The sequence below is a fragment of the Episyrphus balteatus genome, chromosome 2 (genome assembly GCF_945859705.1).
Source record: "Episyrphus balteatus chromosome 2, idEpiBalt1.1, whole genome shotgun sequence".
In the NCBI taxonomy this organism is placed as follows: Eukaryota; Metazoa; Arthropoda; class Insecta; order Diptera; family Syrphidae; genus Episyrphus; species Episyrphus balteatus.
Window position 1 is genome coordinate 4388888 of NC_079135.1, and position 22169 is coordinate 4411056.

General features: G+C 30.7%; 2 protein-coding genes across 2 annotated transcripts; one reads left to right on the forward strand and one right to left on the reverse strand.

Annotated features, from left to right (window-relative positions):
• Positions 1-669: 669 nt before the first annotated feature.
• Positions 670-21519, reverse strand: LOC129910395 (sialin). Its single transcript, XM_055987770.1, has 8 exons — positions 21108-21519; positions 10009-10124; positions 2156-2459; positions 1985-2098; positions 1494-1920; positions 1153-1429; positions 976-1096; positions 670-912 (listed from the first exon to the last, which is right to left on the reverse strand). Exons 2-8 carry the CDS (start codon positions 10071-10073, stop codon positions 703-705), a joined length of 1518 nt encoding a protein of 505 aa, XP_055843745.1. The 5' UTR covers positions 10074-10124; positions 21108-21519; the 3' UTR covers positions 670-702.
• On the forward strand, positions 14635-16518 carry LOC129912665 (uncharacterized). The gene has a single exon (XM_055991017.1). The coding sequence runs from the start codon at positions 14635-14637 to the stop codon at positions 16516-16518; it is 1884 nt and encodes a 627-aa protein (XP_055846992.1).
• Positions 21520-22169: the final 650 nt, after the last annotated feature.

Genomic DNA, 22169 nt, shown 5'->3' on the forward strand with positions numbered 1-22169 from the left:
TCCATAGAGTGTGTTGTGTTTTTGGTGCTGGAAATAACTTCACATAATTTCAAAAGAAAACTATATTTATGAGTTTTTAACTTAATGATGCATTAGTGAAAACATTATTCAGAGGGAAAATTTTCAAAAATGTTGTTTTCCTTTTTCAATGAGCAATGTTTACTCTAATAAAATTTACGAGAGAAAGTAGGTATTAAGAGGTTTGTTAGAAGGTTAAATGATTTTGGGAGAAGGCTGTCTATTCAATTGAGTTTCAAGGAAACATTTGACACATGAATTAGTGCTCTAATTTAATGAAAATTAAAATATTTGTTCCTTTTTTTGGAAAAAGGTTATTTCTTCTTCATTCGATAACAACCTTGAATCTTTCATAAATAAATTAACGTAATTTTAATTTGTCTGGCACAATTTTACAATTAATAATATTTTCTTTCAAGAAAATTACTGTTTCCACATGTTTTCCATTTTTTTAAACAAACATTTGGAAGTAAAATCAACAAAATCCAGCAATATTTTTTTTCCAGGCATTGATAACTATGATATGAAATAATTTATATATATTTTTTTTATTGCACTTTTGAGCTAAATTAAATTAATTAACACTAACCTATCACAAAATGTTTAACAAATATAATTTAAAGAAGTTCAAGACACATTTTTTTTTCCTTATAAATCTATAAAAATTGGCAAGTTTACCCTTCTTTATTCTTTTATTTCCACAGCCTCATTTGTATAACCAACAACTGGTTGTTCTGCTCTCAATACTGCTCTAGCTTCAGCTTCAGCAGCTAATTGTTCCGGAGTTTTGGCCCAATCTTGTAACTCACCAGAAGCAAATAGCCAGTAAATAATACAACCAACACAGTAAATTCCTGCAGAAATGAAAAATACTATACGCCATTCATCGGTACTCTGAAAATAAATTATTAGAAAGTATTGGAATACTCGAAATAATTGGAGGAAATGAGATCAAACCTGTTCTTGTACAATGTAGCCTGTTAGAAGAGGACTGACAATTCCAGGAATTGTTGCAAAAGTATTACCAATACCCATTAAAACACTAGCGTGTTGTGGGGCAATATCTAAGTGATTCACTCTGAAAAAGGAAAAACAATTTCAGAAGGTTCGAAAACAAAGTTTTCAAAAACCTACGCAAATCCAGACCAAGCAAAGGCTCCTAATCCCACTGCGATGGTTATGTACACAACACTCCATAAAGGATCAGGGAAATAGGCTGTCAAAATCATGAATAGTGTTTGTGCTAGAAAAGCACCACAATTGAAGTATCGACGAACTTGAGTCGTGGTCAAATATCCTTTAACTTGAACCCAATCTGCAAGATATCCTGAAACGCCTAGCAAAATTCCCATGGCCAAGTACGGTACAGCTGATAGAAATCCAGTCTTATCCAAATTGAAGTTCAAAGCGTCTGAGAAAAAAATGGAGAAAAAATTACCGAATTTCTTTTTTTTTGTCTAAACTTTCTAACTTACCTCTTAGAAAAGTTGGTAACTGTGTCAATAATGTATAGAATCCCCAGTTTTCGGAGAAATGTGAAGCAACTATCGCATAAAATGGTGGCGAAGTGAAAATTTCCTTCCAGGGATGTTTGACTTTATTCCGTCCAGTAGTTCCAAGTTTCTTCTCAATAAACTCTCTTTCTTCCATCGAACAATGAGGATCTTTCTCGGGACCTTCTTTGACAATTAACACCCAAAGTACAAACCAAATGCATCCAATAGTTCCGAAAATGTAAAATACACTTTCCCAGCCGTATTTCGTGGCAAATATACCAGACAGAGGCATTGCAACAACGGTACCAGCATAATTTCCAGCAAAAGCTATTGAAGCCATTCGAGATCGTTCTAAAGGTGGTGACCAACGGGACCAGACCGCATGGATGCAGGGGAACGTTACACCCTGGGAAATATAGATGAGAAATTTGAGCCTTTTGGTAGAAAAAAAGAAGCTTTATAAGACTCACCTCGAAGATACCTTCAACAATTCTGACAGCTAAGAACATTCCAAGACTGTGTGTGGCAGCTAAAGGTGTTAGCAAGGTTAAAATCGCTGTGCTACCAATTCCGATACCAAAAACCTAAAAATCTTCATCATAAAATTTCCATTTAAAACCTTTTATCTTTAAGCTTCTTACAAGATTTCCCCCGATCCGGCCTCCGATAAGTCCACCCAAAAACTGTGTCAAAATGTACCCATAGAAGAACGAACTCAATATTAAACCTTTTTGTTTGGAATCCCATGGAAAATCTTGTTCATAATAAATCGAACCATTTTCAGCGACCATTGTTCGATTTTCTGTCATTGCAACAATGGCAACACTCAAATTCACACGCAACGAGTAGACATTGAAAAAGCCAAAAAATGCCATAAGGACAACAATGTAACGACGTTTCCTCCAAAATCGCCATGTTAATGGTTCAGCTTCCTCAATATTGCTGCTGTAATGGAAAAGTTAAAAAAATAAATCGTTATTTTTATGTAAATGAAGAAATCGATTTGAAAGCGAATTTGTGTAATCGCATTCGATTGTATTACAAAAACAAAAAATAAAATAAATGCCTCAAGGTCTAGTCAATATGCCGGTGGCGGTCGGTGGTGGCAGCAACAAAGACTCTCACTTTTTATTTAAGATCAATGTGCTGAACGCTATTGATACGGAAACTAGTTTTTTTTTTTTTTTTGTTTTTTATTTCCATCTGGTATTTGTAGTTGTTTAGATAAAAAAAGGTGTCATGTAGACAAGAATTAAGAAAAAAATGCATGAGAAATATAATAAAAAACTGAATAATGTGGTAAATTATGGATAGTCTTTTTCTTAGACTTTTGTAAACTGTACTTACACTGTGGGAGTGGTAGCAAGAAACAAGTTAAGTAATAGTTATAATTTTTTTGCACGTGGTGGAAATATGCAAAGCTTAAATTTCAAGACCGGTCTTGGACTTTGTTTTAATCAGGGTTGGATTTGGTATGAATTTTTGATATTAAATCTAAAAGTCTTGTCTTCAGATTAAACTTTTTATGTATATTTTTAAATTCGGAGAGAGTAAAAAACAATATTCCATTCGTGTAGTGCGGTTAAAGAATGAAACTCTAATTAGCATTTCTAGGAACACAAAGAACGTTAGAAATCGTTTATATCATAGAAAGTAAGGGAACGACATCTGCGTTCTTCTAAAATTGAGTTCAGATCAACTTAATTTGTTAATGTTTCAAACATAGGCGGATCCAGGGGGGGCACGGGGGCACATGCCCCCCCCCCCCCCCAGAACTTAAAATTCATACTTAAAGGAAATCAAACTATAAGAGTTTTAAAAATATATGAATAATAACAGAAAGAACTTGAGTGAAACTCTTGTCTATTTCTGGCTGAAAATGCAAATTTTGTTGATTGTTGCATCCCTTTCCCATGAAAAGCTCCACCTCAAAAATTTGCACTTTTTTCGTTGTTTTTTTTTTCAACATTAGTGTTTTTAAAATAGCGGAACACGTCACAAAATTGCATAAACTATACATTATAGAACTGCAATATATGTAGAACAAACTTGCATTTCAGAAGTTTGCCCAAGTTTGCACCCCGAAAATAAAGACCCCTTGAAAAAAAACTCCTCAAAAGCGACCCTTCCTTATAGATTTTTATAAATATTATTTTATTGAGAAAATTTCTCCAGGGATACCTCTAAAAATATGTAAAAAAAATAGTGTTCCAAATTTCAAAAGAATCGGTGCAGTAGTTTTTAAGTTATGAGGAGCACCGGCGTTGAAAACATTAGTTGTGGGGATAACGATTTAAAGTTTTGAACTCTGGACTAAAAGACTAAAACGTTCTTAAGGGAAGTATTAAAATACTCATAACTTGGTCAATTTGGCTCCAAGAGACCCACAATTTGAACACAATATTCTTGAGGTATAAAACAATTTAACCCCTTGTAGCCCCATGTGACATTTCTGTAACAAACCGAAAAAGATTCCATAAAAGCTCTACAAACTATTTTTTTTTTTCTTTTGAAGCTTCTAATATTATAATCTTTAAGTATTGCTTTATCGAAATAGTACTTCAAATTTCTAATAAATAGCACCAATAGTTTTTAATTGACAGTTAATGTTGAAAGTTGGGCTTTTTTGAAAATATGCAAATTTGTGTAAAAACTACGAAATTCAGAAAAAAAAATAGTTTTTGTTAGTAAACCCCACGGGGTTTTATTTTTGGATTTTAGGAAAGTGCTTAAAAATTAATATTAGATAGTTTTTTGCTTGAATTTTTGCATTTTTATATAAAAATAAATTATTTAAACTTTTTTTTTACTCCCAAAATATCGAAATAAGTAAGTAAATAATGACTTTATTGAATTTTTAAAAAATACGTGTTGTATTAAAGATAAAGGCCAATCGATTGACTTATTAATTTTTAAATTTACGACCTTGGGTTACAAAAGGTTAATGCAAATTAAAAAAAAACAAAACTGGGTTTCCCGGCAAAAAAGTATGATTCAGTTTTTTTTGTTATTCTGAGGAACTTTTATATTTATTAGAATGAAGTCTTTAATGTTTGACTAAAAACTACTAGGTCATTAACTAATGGTATAATTATGTCCATAATATTGCAAAATTTTATACAAAATCAATTAAAAAACGTAAACATTTTTTTTTCAAAATTTCATCTTTAAAACTTAATTTCTCAAAAACTATTTGGTGAAACAACTTAAGTCAAAAAATTAAATAAAGAATAGATTACTAACTTTAATATAGCACAGAATTGTACGTGCATTTTCTGATTTTTTATATATTTTTTTCTTCCGGCTAATCCAATAGTAAGAGGGTTAGCACTTAAGTGGCTTTTACTGTAACAAGAAAATGAAAATTTTTCCTTTCGAATAACTTTTTGGTCATTTGGTACCTATTTTATGTGGGAAATGTGCCTAAATATTTTTGGCCAGGTTTTAGACCACTGTGGGTCGTTAAAATTTTCTGCTTGTTAGTCAGTCGTAGGTATGGTACTTCACTTTATTTCTAACTGTTATTGCTGTTTTTTTGCCAATCCGTCCCTTGTGCCCCCCCCCCCCCCCCCCCCCCAGAAAAAATCCTGGATCCGCCCTTGGTTTCAAAAACACAAAAAAAAATATTATCAAGCTAGCTATGTAGCTATGTAATAATAAAAAGGCCGCAACGGATAAATTTTAACCCTGGTTATGGGGCTTCAACCTCTGCATACACTATATTGTCTTTAAAGCTAATTATTTCCTAACACACCATGCATTAAATAAAATCAAGAAAATAGCAAAAAAAAAAACATGGTTAGCTCATATTTTTGTTCTTTTGGAAACTTGAAGTGAAGTAAAATAAAAAAAAAAAATAAAGAAGTCAAGGTTTCTTACTTAAAAGAACAAACCAATCAATCTAATAGCTGAGAGATAAATATTTCAGATAGAAAAAAAAAAGTTTTTTTTCAGGGAAGTTGAATTTGTATTAGCATTGAATAATTATATATAGAAGTGACACCTATAGTTTCTAGCGCCACACAATTTTATTTTTTTCGGCAATCAGATGTACTAAAAAATCCCCAGAAAGAATGGGGCTTGTCTTAGAAAATTATTTTTCCAAAAATTTGTTTTTAAAAAAGGAAATTTCACAAATACAAACGTAACAAAACAAATATCAAATAAAAATAAATTGTATCGACACGTCGACATCCTATAATAGAAAAAAAAAATAAGGAAATTTTACTCACACATAAAACATAAAACAAATATCAAACAAAAATAAATCGTATCGACACATCGACATCCTATAAATGAAAAAATAAAATAAGGAAATTTTACTCATACATACAAAATTACACAAATATCAAACAAAAATATTGAAAAGTTAGTTGACATTATAAATGTATCCATAGTAACTCGAAACTAAAAACAAGAAATTTTTTATTAATGACGAGAATTTGAACAAAATTAAATATTATTGTTGTATATCCTAGGCACGTTATAGCTTATAGGGCATGAAAGTTACCCTTGTTTCAATAGTCCTATTAGCGTAGGTGACAAGGTGATTGCTGTTTAATTTTGCTTTCTGAGTTCGTATCCCCACAGAGATTGCTATTTTTTTTATATTATATTTTGTTTTGGAATATTATGAAATGCGTAACAATTAGAGCCTTTTTTGCTGAATCGAAACTTAAGCATTTAATTACAACATAAATCCTTATGTGACAGTTTACGCCGAAGTAAAAATAGAGCCTAAAAGTTTATGTTCAACTTGAATTATTTAAGGTTCGTTTCAGCTAATGGCCCTTAAAGAAAAAAAGAAAAACGTTAAGAAAAACTCAACGTAATAATTTAAATCAGGTAAGAGCTCAAACCAATAAGTCGTTTTGGCTCAAACTTTTTGTTTATTTTTGATTCCAAGGAGGGGAAATTGAAATGTTTTAACGGTACCAACTAGAGATGCTGCGAATAATGATTCGGTCGAATACCGAACATTCGACCACGCTTATATGTACATTCACTTACTATTAGGCTATTATTACTATAATTCACCAAAGCTTATCATTAGTAAATTTGATTTTCTACGAGCCTTACCAATAATCAAATTAAAGGTTCACCTAAATATTTAACTGAATTATACATATTTCTCTCAACCAATATAAACAATTTAATACTCAGGTTAAAGTCTAAAGCTCGGCTAAATTTAATACTTGAGTTTCATAACCATAAAATTTAACCGAGCATTAGCTTTTAACCTGAGTTGTTTTTATACACTAGCCCAAAAAGTTTAAGGAACAAAGGAAAATTCGTGATAGCTCCAAAACAAGTACCTATTCGATTTGATTTTTTCTACTAAGATAGATTTTTAGAAAAAACAAAATTTCAAAATCGTTGGAACCTTATAAATAAATTTAAAAAAAAAATTCAAAAATAAAATTGGTATGCAATTTTGTAGAAATTACTAATGCAAAAACTATTATTTTCCCAAATTTTCTTTCTGTTTTATATCTAAACTATATAAATGCTTTTGTATAAAAAATTCGTTGAAATTAAATTGGTAGTTTGGCACGGTTCTACGGTAGGTTAATAATAATTTTAAAAAATGTCCATGATTGCCCAAAAACTATTATATAATTTTTTTAAACAAAATCACTGGTACCGTTTTCGAGAAAATTAAACATTTCCGAAATTGGTTTATGACAGGTATCGTTATTTTTGATAAAAAAAAATTAGTTTTAAAAATAAAAACCCCTATGTAGATTCTGCAAAAAAATGCTACATACCAAGTTTGATGTTACTCGGTAGATCCATTTAGCTGTTCCTTTGGGAGGTGGCAAAGTACTACTAGTAGTTTACTAGCGATTTTCAATGGAACGCACTTTCAACGAATTCAATGCAAATCGTGTCCACTCGGGAAGAAGGGCATGAGTAGGTAGATGATAGTACTAGATTAAATAAAAAAATCTACTATTAGCAGACTACAACCTCCAGTGGAACAGGGCTATAGTAATCCCATGTCTGATTGTTATCTCAACTTTTTTTTGTACGAATGCAGAGCTTGACTATATCATGACAAAATAAAAAGCATGTAAAAGCTACATTCTTCTAGTTATAGAATCTTAGAACCAAATATGTATTTTATTTCAAATGGTGAAATAGAAAAATCATTGGAACTATCCCAAAACCACATTTTCTTGCATTTGCGATCAAAATATGCCTTTTTACCTTTTGAGTTTATTTGAACATTTTATTTATAAATATCGTTTAAATTTTAGATAACAAAAATGTTTTAATTAAAAATAAAGAAAAGTATCCAAAAATGGTCCGAAAAGATTTTTTTTCAAAATTTAACATTTTATAAAAACTTTTAATTTTTATTTGCAGTTGCAAATTTGAACAAAGCCGTATATCCAAAGTCCTTGTTCGCAAACAAAAACGAGGTTGTTTCGTATTGTATTAAAATACTTTAAAATAATGTGAAATATGGCCATATTGTATGAACTTGATCCCTACCTACTCTTGCATTATGCGGTTTAAGAAAATAGTAAGTATATGCCACAGTGCATGTGGAAAACATTCAAACAATGTGAACTACAACTTTGGCCTAGATATTATTACAAAAAGCACCCTAATCAAAATTAAATAAACACTTCTATAACTGAAGAAAATCTTCTTCTTCTCGTTAATAAAAACAAAAAACAAAATCCTTCCAAACATACATAAGAATCAAACATTCAAAAATAAATATTCAATTCAAAATAATACAAAAATTTAAAATAAATTCAATTTCAATATAACAGAAACAAAAATAAACAAACACACTACTAGCACAAAACTAATACAAATACACCAAATATAAATAATATTGTAGATGTGGTTACTTAGTAACCAAAAGTCCTTTTCAGGGATTTTTCGGCCATCGAATACACAATCCTAAAACGATTGTGGCGCCACTCCTCAAACGATTGTGGCTCCACCCCTCAAACATAGCGGACGTTTTTTCCGGTGTCACTTCTATGTATATATAATTATTCAATGGTATTAGTACTTAGAACTTTTTGAACTTGTTCTAGATTTCAAGAAAGTAATGTTTGTGTGCTTTTGAGTTAAGAAACAGAATTTTTGTAAATTCTATTCGAAACTTTGTTTGAATTATTCTTTAGATTCCGAATAATCTTTACAAACTCCAATATCCTTGTTAAAAATATTTTTTTTCGTCAAAAGTACTCGTACCGAGTTAGTTGATAGAAAGCATTTTTTTACATCTTTGATTTAAAATGGTGCACTGAGGACTTTCTCGATGTCGAACCAAATTTAGTTTTCACTAAAGTAAATATCCATATAACATGTAGAAAAATTAGAAAAAATTCATCTTTTGGAGGGCGAAATTCCTCACCGAATCGATAACTTGTGGTTAAACTTGTGACTAGTTCAACAGAGAAGTTTTAAAGGGGTCAATAATTGAAAAATTTGTTGATTGCAAAAAATTATTTTTTGAGAGACTAATGCAAAAAAATTAACAGTATGCATTTTTGACAAAGTTACATAATATGTAGGTAATAAATATGCAACACTTGAGTCCGAGAACTATACAAAAATCTACAAAAAATCAGAATAATCGTTTTTTATACGCTTTTTTTTAATAACTTAATCAGCTAGAACTATTGCAGGTAAAAAAGAAGAACATCAAAATTAACGAAAAAATTTATGTATTTACTTTTCTTTGATGGTCGAAAAAATTTCGATTTTGTTAAGCGATTTTTGAGAGCAAAATTGGTCAGACATTTTGTTTTTTTACAGTTCCTTAAGGAGTCAAGGCCAGTTTGAGACGGAAAACTTTTATATTTTTTAACTCCATTTCATAAGGGTTGCATAACATGGTTAATTTTTTTTTTTGAAACATTGAAAACTAAAAAATTATATAATAAAAAAAATCAAGGATGAATTTTTCAAAAATTTGATTTTTCCAAAAAATATTATCCTTTTATTAATCCAAAAATTTATTTTTTTCGTCATTTGGAAAAATTCAGAAATTAAAAAAAAAAGTTCTTAGTATGTATTGATTTTAGAAAAAAAATATTTTCATCAAAACATAACATAACATAAGTTTTTTCATCAAAGGTCTTGGAAGTATTTTCTAGTATATTAAACTTTTTCAAAATTTCTATATGAAATCGTTATTTTTAATCTTCAAAAATCATTCTGACATAGAGACAGCAAACTTGCAGGACCCAATTTTTTTGCAATCTCAAAGATCGTAATGAAATGCCTGTAAGGTGAGCGTTTTTTAATAAAGGTTTGCAGATATCATATATTTTTTGGAGTTTAGTTCCAAAAGCTTAGGAATTCTACAATAAACAAAATTGTTTTTTTTCTTTTTAATAAAAAAAGTTGCGTATACACCACCGTGACTACTTAAATTCTTCTTTGTGCACTTTTTGTTTTCAAAACTGAATAACTTTATTTGTACTTCCGTTATCATTCAGTCCTCAAAGTTTACTTTGCTTACCTATCAATGGCCTTGAGATCCGCTTGACGACCATTCTGCTTTTCCTTATCATACACAACTGTCATCTTAATTAGAGCTGGCTTTTTCGAAAGTTAATAAACTCAAGCAAACATTCCCTGAAAATCAAAAGAAGAAAAATGTTATTTTTATTTTAGTATGGGTTTTAAAAGAGTCATTTAGACAATTGACTGATAAAAAGTAATGAATCTACGTTATGCCATATTCAAGGATTGAATCAAATTCATTAAAAACAAAATTTAAATGTCGATGTTCTGACGCACAAGAACCATTTATTTTAACTTTTCAATACCACGAAAAGTGAAGTTATTGTTATCTTTAAAAATTAACGCAGTTCTTTAAGCAAACATCAATACTATACTAAACATGTCAGATATCATAATTTACATAGTTAACAAGTTGATGATTATCAAAATCTAATTTTTCACAGTGCTAAAATCTAACATAGATAAAAACTTTATTAACTACTCGCATGTTTTGTGGAGGGGGCTAATAAATTAAATTCCTTCATATTGCTTCAATGAAATGATTCAAGTTCAACATCAATCAAGTTGATAAATAAAAGAAATTAAATTCGCCTTTTGTATTCTGAGTTCTATTTAATGAGTTCTGTCAATAGTTTTTTTTTTTTATTTTCTTTACGATGACAATAGAATTGAATATTAAATTACTTTCCACATGCAAGTTTGTAATAGGAGGTTAGTAGTTAATCTCTTTTAAACTGCGATTATCTTTAAAATGCAAAGTTGTTTAAATAACTGATTTTTGTCATATTTGTTTTCTTTATATTGTCATTTCAAACGCAATTTTATAAGAAACTAGCTGACCCGGCGGACTTCGTTCCGCATTTTTCTAGTATTTATTTCCAATTTTTGGCTTTGTAATGTGTTAACCTTTTCCAATATAAAAAAATCGGGCCACAACTTGATATATGGACCACAAACATTAAATCGTATAAAGTATTAAAAAAAGCAAACCATTGATTTGACAGCTACGAAGTGTACGAAGTTTCATTAATATTATTATTAAGGTATAACAACATAACTTTTCAGCGGAAAGCAAAATGGTGCTATATGTCCTTAACAGATTCTATGGAGTAACAATAATTTTGCTTTCCAGTCGATATGTATGTTGTATGCATGCCACTGTTTTTTTCTGTTATTGGCACGGGTTTTTTGCGTCAAATAGTAAAAAAAATGTGTCTCGAACTCCTTTCAATCACTTGCAATCGCTACAAAAATTTGAAAAAAATTCCGTCTTAATTCTATGCATACTTCTAAATATTAAAATATTTTCTTAAAAAGATTAAATCATTTTATATTAATGCGGAAATTGTATTAATAAATTTGTAGTTGAAACAGCTTAAACAAATTTTAAGTTTCAGTTTATCATACCAATTTTCAACTGTGAGATAGCTTAGAGGTAAACAATTTTAATTGAGGAAATAACATTTTAAAGAATGAAATCATGTTTGTTTTTATTAGCCTTGAATATGAGCTCTTTGAACCCCAAATATTAAATTTGCTCATAACTTGACAGCAGCACCACGTACCCGGTCCAACTATAAAACAAAACCTGTCTCGAATGAACCTTATCAAACGCAAAAAATTTCATAAAAGTCTCTACAGCCGTTCGGACTCCAAATATGGAATTTAACAATAACTTGACAACAGCGTCAAGTCTTTCGAACTCCAAATATAGAATATTTGCCTATAATTTGACAACTGCGCCACCTACCGCATACAATTATAATTTACAAAACATGGATGGACCTTATCACACAAACGAACTTTCACAAAAATCTGTCAAGTCTTTCGAACTCCAAATATGAAATTTGTCTGTACATACTTCGGCAAAAGTGCCACCTACCGGGTCCAATTTATGAAACAAAACATGTTTCGAATGAATTTTATCAGACACAAAAAATTTCACAAAAATCTGTCCAGTCGTTCGTTCAAAATATGCAATTTTCCTAAATCTTGACAACAGTGCCAACTACTGGGTCCAATCATGAAACAAAACTTGTATCGAATGAACCTTGTCATAACACAAAATTTCACAAAAATCTGTCCAGTGATTCGACCCCACCTATGGAATTAGCCTATAACTTGAAAACAGCGCCACCTACCTTATCAAATTATAAAACAAAACCTGTAACGGATAGACCTTATCACATACACAAAATTTCACAAAAATCTGTCCAGTCATTAGACCCCATATATGGAATTTGCCTTTAACTTGACAGCAGCGCCACCTACCGGATCTAACTCTAAAACAAAACCTGTTTCGGGTGGACCTTTTCACATACATTACACACAAAATTTCTGAAAAATCTGTCGTTCAGGAGTAGGGTCACAAACAAACGCACATAGAAGAAATATATACAATAGATACAAACCAAAACTCTAATTGATATCATACACATACTTTTGTTGATCTTCGTTTGCACAAATATTTTCAATTCATTCAACATTGTATTGTATTGCCTTTCGCGTAGTATTTCTGATCAAGAACATCTTGGTCTGCACGATTTGGAACAACCAATCCTAACTGTGCCAATGCTTTGCTCGCAATAATCAAACACGTGTCCTCAATGAAGATCAGAGATTGAATATACATTTTATTTGTGCAGTCCATATGTGGATTTAATGTCACAAGACGAATAATTATTTGTTTCACTCAAAAACAGGCTTTTTTAATTATTTTGAAAGCCTTACAAATTAAGCTTAGTTAAAATTTTTAAAAAGCGAGAGTGTATTTTTACTCGTACAAATTGACAGCTATGTAAAGATGCGAGAAAAGAAATTATTTTTTTTTTGATACAAACCATCTATATATTAATACCTTTCAAACAAAAAAAAAATTACCAAAATCGGATCAGCCAATCGCGAGTTTATCGGCCACACACACTAAATGAACTCATTTTTATATATAAGGATTATTTGAAATTAAAAAAATATAATAATTTGTTTATTTTACCCTAAAATCAAATTGGGGAAAAAAAAAAACAATTAAAAAAACAATATGGGAATTCACTTGCTTATCTTGAAATCCAATCACGTAAGTTTCTTTATAGCAAGAAACCATATCCAAAATATAATACAAAAAATGTCAATGAACTTATGACAAATGGAACCTATTTTCATTATTTTGGTAGGTTTGACTACTGAAGGATTTCTGAATTTTTTGTGCTCCATGATAACATCTTAACCAAATCACATAGTTGCTAATTAGCTACATTAATTACTTACCGCAGAACTTCTCTGTTTTTGTATTGAACTCTTATTGTCAATTTATTATATTAAGACTTCGAAGGCATAAAACGACTTAAATGATAATGATAATTGAAACAATGAAAATGTGTATTGTCCAATTTCGACTCAGAGAATAAAAATGTCTGCTAAAAAAAAAGTTTTATAATCTATTGGTACTACTTTTTATTTGTTTCCTTCATTCAATTAAATCTTTTCTATTAAATCTTAATATTCTTCGGATGAATTTTAAGCTACAAGTTTTTTAAATGAACATAGCTGCGAGATGTTGACATCAAATATAAGTTCTTAATAAAATGTGATTTTTTTTTATGTTTTTATGTTTAAATTATGTTACACATACACCACAGTGACCGTATGCATTTTAATCCGCAAGACTCGTAAATACACTTACACGTTTGTTAAAACAATTAAAAAAATATAACTCTTATTGCCCTTAAAAACTAAGTAAATTGTGCAGCTATGCAGTTAAGAAAGGAGGATAATGTATGATTAAAAAAATCAGCTAAGTACCTACTACAGTGCAATAAATTTTACTTATAAAAAGCAATAAATTTTATTTATAAAAATAATAGAAAAAGTCTTCAAAAAATAATGATGGGAAAGTTTTTTGAGTCAGAAATAGTTTTAATCCATTTAAAATAGTAAATTTAACCAGACACTTCTGTTTGAAATGGTAATGTTTCCAAATTTTTTCTACTTTAATCTAAAGAATTAAAGATAAATATTGATTTCACAGTGGACATTCATAAAAATGGATTTTTGAAGTGAAAACTTCTTTAGTATCGTAGTGATTTGAAACAAGATGAAACGAAAAAGCGACACTAAAAATCAATTGTGCAAAATTTCAATTAATTTCATATTCAAAATTCTGAGATAACGGTGAAAATATGTTCATTTTCTAAACACGTTATATCTTTTGATGTAGAGCACATAACAAATTTATTGAACTTTAATACGCATGCTGATAATATTACATTTCATTTAATATATCACACATAACGGTACGTGAAAAACTTGAAAAATACCTCAAAACACCTGTGAAGATTTGTTGCCGATGACCAGCCAGCAGTAGAGGAAGTACCGTGATCTCAGTTTGAAATTTCGACATGGTTGGTTTTAAAAAATTCTTACTTTTTTTGTAGGCATGGTAGAAATATGATTGTAGAGTCATATAAAAGGTGAAATAATAATGATATAAAATTTATTATTGGTTGTCTTTTAAAAAATGGATTTAATGGCGTTAGAAGAGAAAAAAGATTGATTGTTTTTATGAAAACTAATTGGGTTAAACAAATTCTAGCTCTTTTGGTAGATGTTGTATAGACATGAATGAATGAATGACACCTCTCATGAATCAGTATCTAAGGCTCTTGTAAGAAAGTGTGTTCCGGCCACCATTACAAAATGGATAGAGAAAATGTTGAGCACAAGAACGGCAGAGGCAACTACAGGTGTAACAACACAGAAAATCATCACAACAAGAGGATGTCCACAGGGAGGGGTTTTATCACCCTTGCTGTGGAGCCTTGTAGTGGATGAATTACTGGAACATCTTACATCCCTGGGTATTCGATGTCTTGGTTTTGCTGACGATATTGTAATAACCGCCTACGGGAAGTTCGAGGAGACCCTTTGCGATATCATCCAAAGAGGACTTTCAGCTACAAGTAAATGGTGTTTAACGGTGGGGCTAAATATCAACCCAGCAAAAACTACAATTGTACCATTCACAAGGAAACGGCTTTTGCCTCATATCAGACCTATCCAGCTAGCTGGTAAGGTCATTGAACTAAAAAGAGAGGTAAAATATCTAGGTATCACACTAGACAGTAAACTCCTCTGGAATAAACACTTAGAAATAACAGTCGGGAAAGCCACAAAAGCCCTTATGATATGCCGAAGACTGGCAAATAAATCATGGGGGTGCAAACCAAATATCCTAAGGTGGATGTATACCATGATGGTGAGACCCATTATCACCTACGGTGCGGTAGTTTGGCACAAAAGAACCGAACTAGTTACAACTAAAAAGACATTAAACAAAGTTCAAAGATTGGCCTGCTTATGCATTACTGGCTCAATGAGAACTTGCCCTACAGCAGCAATGGAAGTCATCCTCCACTTAACACCACTCCATGAAGTAATAAGTAGTACTGCTAACGGAACAATCTTGAGATTTGCAAAAGAGGGAACTGGTACGGGCAAGAGTATTGGTCTCAAAGAAAGGGACTCAATATCGAACACCACAGTTAAAAACCTCCTTGACATCCCAAGAGATTGCATGATCAAGAAATACAATTTTGAGAAAAACTTTCAAACACAGTTTAGTAGCAAGGCAAAGTGGGTAAGTGAATCCACGAACTACACTTTCAATGCAAACGCCATCAAGTGGTACACTGATGGATCGAGAACAGCTGATGGAACTGGAGCAGGAATATTTGGGCCTAGAACCAAAATTTCCATACCAATGGGACAGTTTCCTAGCATTTTTCAAGCGGAAATCAACGCTATAGATAAATGCGCAGAACGTAATCTCGAAAGAAAATACAAAAACCAAAACATTGCCATCATGTCTGATAGCCAGGCCGCACTTAAAGCTATAAACTCATACGCCATCAACTCCAAACTCGTATGGGAATGTGTGAAGAAGCTGAACGAGCTTGGCAAGGCAAATAAAATAACACTGTACTGGGTTCCCGGACATGTTGGAGTACAAGGGAACGAAGTAGCAGACTCCTTAGCAAAAGCAGGTGCAACCGCACCTCTTATGGGCCCAGAACCATATTGCGGAATTGGAGACAGCACGATCAAACAAATGATAAAAACCGATGAGGAGGCCAAACGAACTAAAATTTGGAAAGAGACTCCTAAACTCAGACAGGCGAAATCACTACTTGGGAATTACAACCAAAAAAGATTTAAAACCTGCATTAACCTGAGTAGAAACAACCTGAGAATAATAACAGGGATCCTTACAGGCCACTGCAAGCTAAGAAAACACCTCAACAACATTGGCCTGGCAGACAGTGCCACCTGTAGATTCTGCAACAATAATGAAGAGACACCAGAACACATACTGGGCAACTGTGAAGCACTAATGCACAATCGACACAGATACCTGGGCCAGCACCAGGTAACAAGTAAAGATCTACCGTCGATAGAAATACTCCAGTTAATCAAATACCTAAAAAGTATTAAACTGGAGACTGTACTGTAAGTAGTTAATTGCAGCCAAATTTGGGGGCACAATAGACCTTTAAGGTCGCAGTGCAACTTTCCCCCACAACACATTCATTCATTCATTCATGTATAGACATGGTCGATATAAATATTTTGAACTTTCAGATGGTATAAAATTTATTGTAGGTTATCATATAAAAAAAAGTGATGAAATAAAAAAAAAAGTTATTATATTTATGATTTTTTTTTTAAATGATTTTTAAGGTTTCACTTCAACCACGTGTGAATTGTACACATGATTTTTTTTTTTTATAATCAGACTGCCGCGCGTTTAAAACAATATCTCTAGAAGTATAAAGTGAGAAAATGTCTATCTAGTAACTGGGTTCTAGAAATCGAGTGAAATGAAAAAATCAAGTGAAATGAAATCAAGTGAAATTGGATCATTATAGCTAGGGTAACTTCGGGCATTATGGCGCACCGGGCATTATGGCGCACCTCTCAACTACCATACTTCCAATACTCGCATTTAAATAAAACCAATGCAAAAACTTTGGTCTTCGTTGAACACTAGCCTTGTGAAAATCGCAGGTCAGTGCTATTATTTTTGTGTCAAACAAAAAAGAAAACAAAAAAATATACCGGTTCTGGGTTCCAATATAATATCGGTTTGTTTTTGTTTGTGTGTATCTCGGTAACTATACAGTTCACGTGATTGTTGTGAAAAGTGGAATGCAGAGTACAGTTTTGGTTATCTTATACAGGGTGTCCCAAAAGTAATGGATCAAACGAATTATGCTGATAGGCCAACCTTAGGGCTCTCAGAATTTGGTAACTTGTTCATTCCAAATCCTTACGGTTTTCGATTTAATGCAGTTTTTGTCAAATTTCGAAAAATCCCGACTTTGCAACAGTATTTTGCTTCCTATTCTCATAATTGATTTTTGTTTTTTACAATTCTTTCACTAAAACATTGCCTAATCATAAGAAATAATTAATTAATCAAAATATTTTTTATTTCATATGCCATTTTGCTGCAAATTAATTAACAGTTCCATTTTTTATAAAAACTCAATTTCTTACTTTTATTTCAGAGCAACAGCCTGAAAAAAATTTGTATGGTGTGGTACAGGTTTATTATTTTAAAAACTTGCCGTGTTATTGCAGTTTTCAAAAATGTATAAAAGTTTAAAAAGTTGAAATTATAACGAAAGATATTACAAATCGAATGCAAAAAAACAGAGGTTTTCAGAGCAAAATAACAAACAAAAATCGAGGCTTTTATTCAAAAAGAAATAAATAAACAATAGTCAAGAAAATGTGTTTATTTTTCTTTGTTATTTTTTTCTGAAAAGCCCTGTTTTGTTGCTTTTAAATTGTAATATCTTTAGTTCTAACTTCAATTTTGGAAACTTTTATACATTTTTGAAAACTGCAATAACACGGCAAGTTTTTAAAATAATAAACCTGTACCACACCATACAAATTTTTTTCAGGCTGTTGCTCTGAAATAAAAGTAAGAAATTGAGTTTTTATAAAAAATGGAACTGTTAATTAATTTGCAGCAAAATGGCGTATGAAATAAAAAATATTTTGATTAATTAATTATTTCTTATGATTAGGCAATGTTTTAGTGAAAGAATTGTAAAAAACAAAAATCAATTATGAGCGGAGGAAGCAAAATACTGTTGCAAAGTCGGGATTTTTCGAAATTTGACAAAAACTGCATTAAATCGAAAACCGTAAGGATTTGGGATGAACAAGTTACCAAATTCTGAGTGCCCTAAGGTTGACCTATCAGCATATTTTGTTTGATCCATTACTTTTGGGACACCCTGTATAACTTGTAATATTTTAAATGAAGTAAGAATTGTGTTTGGTTTTTGGTGTTTTGTGAATATGTGTATATTTTGCAATATGGCGCAGATGCAATAGGGGCATTATGGCGCTACATTATAGCCGACTGCGCCATAATGCCCTTATGTAAAACTAATTTCAAAAATAACTTACCTAATGTCTCTGAATTTTTTTTAATTTCAAATTAACCTCAATTTAACGTTAATTTTATGAAAGTTATTTACAATTATATTTCAGAAATGCCGAATATACGTAAAAAAAGTAAAAAGCTCCAAAGTAAATGGGGTTCGCCATATTGCCCGTAAATAGGGCAATATGGTTTTTTTTTTTGACTATTTTTAATTTAATTTATTTTTTGTTAATAAGCTTGAATTTAAAAAAAAAATGATTGAAATAAAAATTGTTGTCCGTAGTAAAGTTATTTGAGTTTGTGCTTAGGTATGCCATAATGCCCTAATTTACCCTAGGTGTTTTTTTTTTTAACAAAGCAGCTGCTGTAATTGATTCCAATTATTATTTTCTCATTTAAATTTCTTGCGCGGGAGGTAACCGATTTAGATTAAAATAACGAGGAGGTCTATTTAACACGATAACAAACATGTTAGTCTGGCTGACTTTTATCGGTGCTGATTCTGAGAAAATGTACAATAACAGTATAAAGTTTTTTTTTTAATGATAATGGAACAAAAAAAAATTGTTGGCACAATGCACTGATATTGCACTTTTTCTCAGGATCGGTTCCGATACAAACTTAAATGTTTGTTATCGTTATAAAAATCGATATTGTTAAAAAAATCAAGCTATTACTTAAGTTTTTACTGCTATAATTAACAGAGCTATTCGCGTCAACATGAGTGATAATACGTTTATGTAAGCTTTTTTTTTTACTGATAAAGCCCGCAAAAATATTAAAAATTAAAATGAAAAAAAAAAAATGTAATTAATTAAAAAACAATTTTCTCCACCTCTATGATTTTGGTCATAATAATTTTATCTTTCTACGGATAAATATAAAAAAAAGGTACTTAACAAATGCAACGAATTTAAATTCATTCGTAAAATTTATGAGTTCTATTGATACAAATGTGAAGAAATCGTGACCGCATTCGTCAGAAAAAAAGTAATAAATTTTTTACTACTTCAGTGCACTTTGGTTTTGATCGTAAGCTTTCCTCTTACCTCAAAATATTAATTAATAATCTATAACTGTTTTTTTTTTATTAAACCTTCTGTATCCGTAGTATAAAAGTACATAGTAGTAAAAATGATGAATGGTAAATAATACACCTTTAATACACCTTTCTAGATATCAATCTCAAAAATTCGTAATATTTAAGAAATATTCAAAAACACGTTTTAGATCTATTTTATTGCTATTAAAGTGACTTTGAAATTATTTGCCACTTTAATAGCAAAAATTTATATGCAACAAATATTATCTATATGTGTTTGAAATAAAATGCACGACTGGGTCGGACGAACTTGCTCTTAGAGTTAAAGTTGCTTAAATTTGTAAGACTTTTTATATAGAAATTTGGAAAAAAAATAAAATTCGTTTTTAAAAAAAAATAAAATAAAATCTGAAATCAAATTACCCTCCAAAACAAGTATGCAGTTTTGATTGATATGTTAAGATGCATTTTTAGAAAAAAAATTTTTTAAATCGTTAGAGCCGTTTTTTAAAAAAACTAATTTTTTATAAATAATTTTTTGGAAAAAATGTTTTAAAATAAAATTGGTATGCCATTTTGTAGAAATCTATAATCAACATCTAAAAACAAAATTTGAAAAAATTCAATGTCCCGTTTTCGAAAATTTGATTTTTCAAAAAAAAATTTTCAAAATTTTTTTAAAAATCCAAAAATTATTTTTTTTTAAATTTGGTTTTGTTTTATATTTAAATTGTATAAATGCTTCCTCACAAAAAGTTTCGTTGAAATCGAATAAGCAATTTCGGAGATAATCGGATTTGAAAAAAAAAAAAACGGTTCTATGGCAGGTACCATTAATAAGGATTTTCCAAAAAAAGTTTTTCATTAGGAGAAAGACCTTAGCTTAAAACTAACATTTGAATTTTTAAACAAAATCGTTGGAGCCGTTTTCGAGATATTTCAATTTTACTAAAATCGGTATATGACAAGTACCTACCGTTATTTTTGGTCCAAAAAATTAATTCCAAAAAACTCCTCTGGAGAGTCGCCAAATAACGCTACATACCAAGTTTGACATTAATCGGTCCATCCGTTTAGGCTGTAGCTGCATATACAGACAGACAGACAGACAGACTGACAGACTGACTTCCGGGACCCACTTTTTTGGCATTCTCTACCATCATCGTAATGTCATGGAAAAATGTTATCTTAACTTTTTTTTTCTACGAACGAATGCATAACTTGATATAGTACCTATATCGCAAGTAAAAATCACACCTCTTAAATAAAAATTTTTGAGATTTGTTACATTTTTGATCTTAGAACGAAGAAGCTAAGGGTTGTAATTTAATTTGCTTTTAGTTTGAAAATCATAACAAAAAAAAATTTTTTTTGTTGGATTTTGTATCGATTATAGTTTTTTGAAATTATTAATTTTACCAGGAACTTTAATATTACAAAAAAAAAATCATTTTAAAATGAATCCCGTCAATATGCATTTATTTCGATCTCGTGTAAAGTTTAAATATTATTGAACCACACCAATTAATTTCGGCCTTAAACTTAATTATCATAAAAAAACAAAAAAAAAATAAATAAATAAATAATCTTATAAAACCTTTTTTCGTTCAACAATGTATCCAAAACCAGTTAAGGCTATTAAAGTTGCCCCTTTTTTTTTGTTTTTATTTCTTTGAATTCGATTGCTTTGCTGGCAAAATTTGCATCCAAAATTGGTAATATCTCTTTCACATTAACAAAAAATTTGATTAATCTTTTGTTTAAACTGTCACTTCACTAAAATCAAACAATTTGCAATGAAATTTCTATGAGAAAACTAAACACTTTCACTCTAATGTTGATGCAAAATAAAAAAAAATAACCATAAGCCTCCAGTTAAGTTTGCATTCACTCTTTAATTCATGTTTCTAAATAAGACTTTCCATTATGCGGTTTGCTAAGCGGCGCGATATCAACTGTGCACCGCACTTATCAAGACTCAACTGAGCTTAACTGAGATTGCCATAGGTAAGACAGTAAGACCAGAGTGTGTATGGATTTCATTAGCCTATAGTTTGATTGAGAGTTTGTATATTGAAAACGACTATACGAAAAAGAAGCGGAGTCTGAAATAACTGTGCAAAGTTGGGGGAGAAAATAGCTGTTTACGCAGTCAGACAAGACTTACTGACATACAGACACTCTAAACAAGTTACTGATTTTGTTCATTAGCAGCAAGAAGCCTGAATTATAATCTGCAAAGTCTGCGTGGTCTTTTGTAGGCTTTTTACTTTCTTAACTTGTTTGTATAAAGAGGGTGGCTTTGACTTCTGGAAGTTGTTATAGGGTTGCTATAGGAGGCAGTAAAAAATGTTATCTAGCCATAATAATATTGTTAAACGTGTTCTATAGCTTCGAGGTAAAAGTGAACAAGATTACAATTTATGGCAAGTTGAAGAGAGAAAATATATTGTCTGCGAATTTTTATTTAATGACAGGTAAACAATCGACAAGGAACGAGGTCGATGTGTCGGGTTGTCAAACTCGCGAAAATAATTTTGATTTTGAAATTGACAAGGAAGCATTTACTTTTCTTATTATGAACTTAATTCAAGACAACTTATTCTAAAGAGCTTATTTTTGGAGATAAATTTTTATTGTGTTTTCACTTTATTATAAT

What these genes read in the sequence shown, in the direction of transcription:
- LOC129910395 (XM_055987770.1), bottom strand. Translation starts at nt 10,073, where the DNA reads ATGACAGTTGTGTATGATAAGGAAAAGCAGAATGGTCGTCAAGCGGAT. An exon ending in GATCTCAAGGCCATTGATAG is followed by an intron (nt 2,460 to 10,008) that starts GTAAGCAAAGTA and finishes TTTCCATTACAG; the next exon opens with CAGCAATATTGAGGAAGCTG. An exon ending in GTTACCAACTTTTCTAAGAG is followed by an intron (nt 1,430 to 1,493) that starts GTAAGTTAGAAA and finishes TTTTTTTCTCAG; the next exon opens with ACGCTTTGAACTTCAATTTG.
- LOC129912665 (XM_055991017.1), top strand. Translation starts at nt 14,635, where the DNA reads ATGAATGACACCTCTCATGAATCAGTATCTAAGGCTCTTGTAAGAAAG.